General features: G+C 41.6%; 1 protein-coding gene across 28 annotated transcripts in view; it reads left to right on the forward strand.

Annotated features, from left to right (window-relative positions):
* The window catches only part of EPB41L3 (erythrocyte membrane protein band 4.1-like 3), a 215,555-nt gene that overhangs the window by 128,435 nt on the left and 79,582 nt on the right, over positions 1-7,538 (forward strand). For 27 of the 28 annotated variants that reach the window (XM_014541638.1, XM_014541645.1, XM_014541647.1 and 24 more), the window contains 2 exons: positions 1,192-1,376; positions 4,221-4,418. In XM_014541638.1, the coding sequence (XP_014397124.1) occupies positions 1,192-1,376; positions 4,221-4,418 (383 nt within the window). Of the gene's footprint in view, positions 1-1,191; positions 1,377-4,220; positions 4,419-7,538 lie in introns of those variants that run through there. The other variant, XM_014541649.1, reaches the window with a different exon arrangement.

Below are 7,538 nucleotides of genomic sequence, written 5' to 3' on the forward strand. Positions count from 1 at the left end.
CCTACATAAAAGCACTGATATAGCATTAGTTTATTGTATAGATTGGTATTTAATTTTTATGTTTCCCCTTCAAATTACTAAACATATTCCAGTGTTGTTTTTGAAGGTAGGAACTAAGTAGTTTTACTACAGAGTTTTATTTTGCATAATTTTACATTACACTAATATGTGTATCGTGTGCTTAAAGGATTAAACTAGCCCTTTGCTCATGATATTTTTACCATAAAATTAGAATCAGGAAGGAAAAAATTATGACAATCTGAAATATTTGTTTCTGAGGTGGTTCCCACATACCCAAGATAAGAAATGACTTACAATGACATGTGTTAACCACAGGCATAACAGCTCTGTGGCTGCTTAGAGCAAAAAGCTGCTTTAATAAAATGGCATGTCTGTTCGCAGAGGGGAAAGTAGCACCAGAAAATACGTTCTTTAGATACGATCAGGTCCAGTTCCCGCATTTAGCAGATGTAGAAACTGGGGCACAACATACTTAAGTGTCTTGACCAGCAAATGCTTAGAAGATGGTGGTTATATTATAACGTCTCTTTTAGGATGTCAGAGCAGATTATTATAATTAAGATCTATTGTTTGAGTGTATGAGATATTTCCCTTTTAACATTCAAGGGAAATAGAAGGAAGCCAGGAAGAAGCCTATGAGAATGAACTTGTGAGGGAGAAAGAGGTGATGCTGTCCAGCTTCCCTCCAGCCGTGGCCAGTGCTTGTCCAAAGTGGGACAGATTCCATGTCACTGGAGAGGCCTCTGCTGTAGTTGCTTCAACGAGAAATCAAAGAGAAAGGCATTTGTTCATGCAAGCGTGGAGAGATTCAGGGGGTGGGAGAGGCAGAACAGGGTCCCTAGAGATAGGAAGGAGAAAGGGGAAGAGAAAAAATATGCCCTTCCCTAATTAGATCATCAAAAACGTAAGAGGAATAAAACCGGTGATCATTACCAATCAACTTTTACTTTAGTTAAACGTTAATTTGGAACCATTCACGGGCACCCATCTTCATGCTAAATTTGACAAGTCGTTAGTTAGTTGTGTGCAGTAGGATCATGCTTTGGTTGTTAGCATTTCTCCATCTTTGTACTGTGGTTCTCTGCAGCCATCCTGTGTAGCATCCTGGTTTTCTTGTTTAGGGAAGGTAATTGCACCCAGTGACGGGACTTTCCCTTCTTCTGCTTGCAGAACAATCAACCATGACGACCGAATCTGGCTCAGACTCAGAATCCAAGCCCGAGCAGGAGGCCGAGCCCCAGGAGGCAGCGGGTCCGCAGGGTCCTGAGAGGGCACAGCCGGGACCAGAGGAGCAGCGCCAGGCCTTGGAGCAGTTCTCAGCCGCTGCAGCTCACAGCACCCCCGTGAGGAAGGAGGTGAGCCCAAGGCACCCATGGGGCCCCGCACCCCTGCAGCAGCCAGAAAACCAATTAAAGAATATTTACTGAGCATTTTCAGGGTCTGGTCTGACCTTGGTCTCTTAGCACTAGCAGGAACTATGAGGGGTCATCTGCTTCGCCCCTTCTGGTCCTAGGCAGTTGAAAATTTACGCTATTTTAAGGCTTTCAGTGAATGACATTCCACAACCTTGCTTGGCAACTCCTCCATTTGATTAAAGCTCTTAAACTCACACTGAAATCTGGACAGCAGGTTATTGGTTTTATCTGGGTTTACATAAAGGCTAGACATCACACTGCTGGCTTTAATTATGCTCTTGATTTTTTTTAAATTTTAATTTTTTTAATTCTTTATTGTTTAAAGTATTATATATAGTATTACATGTGTCTCCTTTTTCCCCTATTGACCTCTCCCCGGCCACTCCCACCCCCCAGCACATGCCCTCATCCCCCTAGTGTCTGTGTCCATTGGTTATGTTAATATGCATGCATACAAGTTCTTTGGTTGATTTCTTACCCCTACCCACCTCCCCTGCCTTCCCTCTGAAGTTTGATTGTCTTTTCAATGCTTCTCTGTCTCTGGATCTATTTTTGTTCGCCAGCTTATGTTTCATTATATTCTACAAATGAGTGAGATCATGTGATATTTATCTTTCTCTGACTGGCTTATTTTGCTTAGCATAATCCTCTCCAGGTCCATCCATACTGTTGTGAATGTTAAGAGTTCTTTCTTTTTTATAGCATACTAGAGGCCCAGTGCACGAAATTCATGCACAGGTGGGGTCCCTAGGTCTGGCAGGTGATCAGGGCCAATCGGGGCTTTCCGGCTGCTGGCCGGGTCCTTCCTTCCGGCTACCGACTGGGGCCTCCCTACCCCGGCTGCCGGCCAGGGCCTTCCTTCGTTCCACGCCGCTCCCTGGTGGTCAGTGCACATCTTAGCGAGTGATCGAAATCCCGGTCTCCCTGTTGAACTCCCAAGGGGACACTTTGCATATTAGCCATATATATATGTGTGTGTGTGTGTGTATATATATATATTAGAGGCCCGGTGCATGAAAATTTGTGCACTAAGGGGGAGCGGGGGTCCCTCAGCCCAGCCTGCCCCCTCTCAGAGTCCAGGAGCCTATGGGGAAAGAAGAGAGGGAGGTGGAAGGGAAAGGCTCAGGTGTGCTCCTGGGAGCTAGAGTGCCCCTGGGACCTTTGTGTTGAGGGGTTTTAAAGGCTAGGAGTTTAGAGGAGGTCTTAGGGGAGGATCTCAATAGAATATTCATCAGTTTTATGCTGATGTGCCAAAATTAGATTCCTTTAACTTCTTCTGTCCTTGGGTATGATTGACACAAATGGCACTAATTGGATTTCTGCCATCTATCTCCCTGAAGAGGGTGATTTAAGCTATCTACCCTCTGGTTGGGGAGGAGAAAGGCAAACCATTTACTCTTAAGTGTCCTTAGCTTAAGGAAGATAGGATTTACTAGATGGCTGCAAACTGCTTGTTTAACTGTCTGTCTCAGTTTCCCTATTCCGCTTGTCCTGGCTTACTAGCCTGTTGCAGTTCCTTTGCTCAGCAAATGGTGTTCGTTTGTTTGTTTATTCTTCAGAACTTCTCAAGACTTTGCCTTGAATTCCTGGGCAAGGTAGTGGAGGAAAGGGCTGTATTTGTAATCTTCTGAATGTAACATAAGATGCCATCATAAAAGCAGGAATCTATACCTAAAATCCAAAGTAAAGATAGGGAAAAATAACTTTGTGATTATATTAGAGTGTTGTAAAATTGTAGAGGCTAATAAAGAAGAAACATTGAAATTATAGACTGTCAGTACTGTCTTCGCTCTCAGCCCATGTACCCTTAGCTACTAGGACGATGGTAGCTTCATGAGAGAGGAAATTTCACGCTTATTCGAGGAGCCTAAACTGAATTTTGGAAGGAACTTTTCTTTGGACTGTCAGTGTATATTTGGAGGCCAGTGGAGCAGTAGTCTAGCCCATGTGTTGAATTTGCACTGATACGATTGGTGGTCATTTAATTGATAGATAAGGGGTGTAAAAGGAGTAGTTAGAGAGCAGTGCGCAGAGAGATTCCAAGGAGAGAGATTCAAGGGAGAATTTTATTGTTAACGTAAGATGTCCTCTGCCGTTCTGAGTCTGGCCTGGACTAGACTGTTGTGATTTGAAAGCAGATTAATGCTTTTGGACAGATTTTCTCTGTTCTTATGCTGGCTCATTACAATGAAGGGAAGTGGATTTAGGGGATTACTTTGTGATGAATCTCAATGCTAATGGCTCCATTGAATTGATTTAGAGCTAAATCAAATATTTTAACAGTTGTATACTTACTGAGACAATGAATACTTGAAGTTCTGTAGGTCTTAAAGTTATAAGATAGCTTGTATGTATATTTGGTAGTTATGGGTCTTAGAATATACAAGGGTCCAGTGAATGAAGAAAACTAAATCCAATAGGTAAAATCTAGATGATTTATTTTAAAAACCATTACTATCCAATGCCTTTTAAAAACCCAGGATTCTGCTTGCTTTCCTTCTTTGCTCAGTGAAGTCTCAATGGCATTTGCTCAGTCTTCAAAGTACAGCCTTGAGTCGAGCTGAAATAAGGCCCTACTGGTGCATCTCAACGGCAAAAGTTATTTAGGTAAAATTGTTAGCATCATAAATGTCTATATTTCTATCCTTTTCTGGTATCCTAATTCGGGTGCCTCTCATCCGTTAGGAAATAGGAATGCCTGATTCTAAAGGGTTCTGGTACTGCCTGAGCAATGCAGTATCTATTCCCTGTCTTGCAGTGAAAACTATTCATTGTTCTTCACAGGTCACTGACAGGGAACGGGAATTTGCTGCCGGGGCTGCAAAACAGCTCGAATATCAGCAACTGGAAGACGATAAACTCTCTCAGAAATCATATAGCAGTAAACTCTCTCGATCTCCACTAAAGATTGTCAAAAAGCCAAAAAGCATGCAGTGCAAAGTGATCCTTCTAGACGGCTCAGAGTACACCTGTGATGTGGAGGTAAGAGTCTATTTTTAAACTTTCCTGTCCCAGATACTGAGAGCTGGGGAATGTTGGCATAATACATACATGATGCCTCTATTTTTTCAAAACTCTGGAAAAACACTCAGACCTAGTTTCTAAATACAAAATTGTTTCCAAAGTTTCTAACAGGGGTCAGATTACTAAAAATACTTTTGTAATTTCCCCCAAATGTTACAATCAAAAGAAAAAAGTGGTATTTTTTTTTAAATCTCCAACACTTTCCATGATAGGGAAAACAAATTGGAGGCCTTAAAAATCAAGTTTTCTTTTATATCCTAGCTATGAGCTATCATTTAAATGAATTTGGCATTTTTTATTTGAATATTTTATGGTCACATCAGTTGTTTAATGGTAGTAACTTGGAGATGTCTGTACCAAGGAGCGGTGGGGTGATTTGAACTGTGGGTGTCTTTTTCTTGCCGAGAGAACGAGTAAGCTGTAAAACACACATTGTGGTGGGCATTGCAGCTTGAGTGTTCTTTTGGTCAAGAAAACAGATTCCTCTCAGAGAATAGACAGTTGAATGACATTTGTCTGAGATGTTTAGTGAACCCACGTTAACAGACAACAAGAAGGCCTGTTCATAGCTGTGGAGACGGGTGATCGCTCAATTCCCCAAATAGCATGGAGCGTACATGCAGGGCATGAATTCAAGGTGTAAGAGCAAGTCTCTGGCATCTTCTGCCGGGAGGGAGTAGTTTGCTCTTTTACCAAGTGATTCCATTTCAGAGTTAACATTTTCATTCAAAGAGCTCATTCCTCCTGCCTCCAGGCCCCTGCCCTTTGTCACACAGGGATATTATCCACCTCTCTACACCAGCCCCTCCCACCACATGCTCACACAATTCATCTCTTCAGCTGGGTGTGCGAGAGTTGCTCCCAGGCTCATGGGCAGTGTACCCTGTGGGTTCCACATTTCTATTCCTCTCTCCTCATGACACAAACAGCACCGAGCTCACCTGACTTCCCATGTCCCACATTCACTTATCTCTGCTTTCTCTGTCTATAGCCCCCATATCATTCCTGTTATATTTTGCAGAAGACACTCATGCACTCAATGGTTTTCTTGGAACAGAAAATTCAAATCCATTTCATGTTGAAAATGTCAGTAAGGCTACGAATGGAGTTGGGTTACTAAATTATTACAAATTGCAGGAACATAGAAAATGTTGTATATTTTGAAAATCAATTATTGGATCTAAAGTTGTTTAGTCTATCATATATTTATAGAATTTTTGTCATTGTATAACTTGACAAATATTGGCGGGTTGCTGTGGGGAGTAAAATATATGTTTCAAGTACCCTACCTAAGATCGCCATGCTCAGATTCATTTCTTGCATTTTCCTGGCTTTGATTTTGGCTAAAATCTTAGTCCAACATGTTCATTTATTGATTTGGATGTTTATTCTGGAAATGGAGAGATACTATGATATACTTCTACCTGTGTTTTGCTATGAAGCTTAAAGGACTTCGGTCACCTTGAAAGAGGTTGTATTTTTCCATTGTGGATTCACTTTCTGGAAAAATTGATCCAAGTCAAGAGCAGCTTTTTTTTGTTAATTTCAAGGAGAGTCTTTCTATTGATTCCATTATACAGTATAATGGAATGAATAGGGTTACTTGGCAACCCTCTAGTCACAGCTACAAGAGTTTTCTAAAGAAGAGTTTGTAGTGTTTTGTGTGGGAAGAATAAATGCCTCAGGACTGACCAAGGTATATGTAATGTTGACCATTCTGCTAAATTTAATTTATATCCAAATTCATTATAGGTCATTTGTGTTTTCGAGGACAGAATTTTCATTTTGTAATTAACTTGGGACACCATTCAGTATTGCTTTTACTGTCACTGTGCGTGTTTGGAGTGGCAGGGCAATGTTGATCAGTTACTTTCCTTTATAATAAAGTATTTTTATGAATTTGATATTCTTAAAAGTAACATTTTTCTGTCACAAAAACCTTTGCCAGCAGAATGTTTTCAGTTTTACAACAGACTTCAGTAGTACTAAAAAAAAAAACAAAACAAAACAAAAAAAAACGTGCTCACTGCTGGAGATGGAGAACTTTGGACATGGTAAAGCGAAACAGATTTATTTGTAGCTAACCAGTTGAATAAGAAAAATGGCTGTGAATCAGTGGCCTGGTTCTCAAGGTGGGAATAAGGCACCAGTTGAAAAAACATATTCAAATACCTCTTGTCTTTATACAAACTGGGAACGTAAAACCTTGGCTGGGAAGGTGCACAGGGTGTGATAGGTACACAGACATTGAAAAACTACCCTGGGAAAGATGTCCTTCAGTCTTTGGTCTCCATTAAAATAAGTTGTTTTGTGTGTTTTTTTATCAAAGTCTTGGATGAAGGCACCAAAAGAAAAACTTTTTAAGTGATACAGAGCTTTAAAGGTGACTAAGGGCGCATGTGTCGGAATTTATGTGTGGAGTAGACAGTGGAAGAACCCTGAAGCAAAGTAGCAAGATGAGACTTAGTGGGAGGTAAAATTACTCTGTTTTTAAGGATTAAGTACAAAATAGAGATGTCTTTGGGAAGGAGTGGTTGCTCTTAATGACAGTTGAGGTAAAACTCATCTTTGGGCTAAAGTCAATTACACATGCAACACAAACCAGCTGTCAGATGTGACCGTGCGACCCCAGGCCGCTCTGGAAGCATAGCGTTCGGTTTACTGACGGCGGTGGGTCCCTGGCTCCCTATGCTGCAGGGGCCCCATTGTGGTGTCTTGTTTCGTTCACACGTGTTAGGGATGCTCCAAACCCACCACATCGGGGTGCGAAGGTGGAATCGTTCACTGGTAACCCACAATTCCTTAAACTTTCTGAACCTAAGTTTCCTCACCAGAGAAGTGGGAGCGAGCCCAGCCCGTGTGGCTCAGTGCTTGAGCTTTGAGCCATGTACCAAGAGGTCGCTGGTTCCATTCCCAGTCAGGGCACCTGCCCAGATTCAGACTCTGTCCCCAGTAGGGGACATGGAGGAGGCAGCCAATCCATGTTGATGTTTCTCTCTCATGGATGTTTCAGTCTCTCTCTCCTTCTCCCTTTCTCTCTCTCTCTAACAAGAAAAAAATATATTTTTAGTATGTAAA

The sequence above is a fragment of the Myotis brandtii genome, unplaced genomic scaffold, assembly GCF_000412655.1.
Source record: "Myotis brandtii unplaced genomic scaffold, ASM41265v1 scaffold276, whole genome shotgun sequence".
NCBI lineage: Eukaryota > Metazoa > Chordata > Mammalia > Chiroptera > Vespertilionidae > Myotis > Myotis brandtii.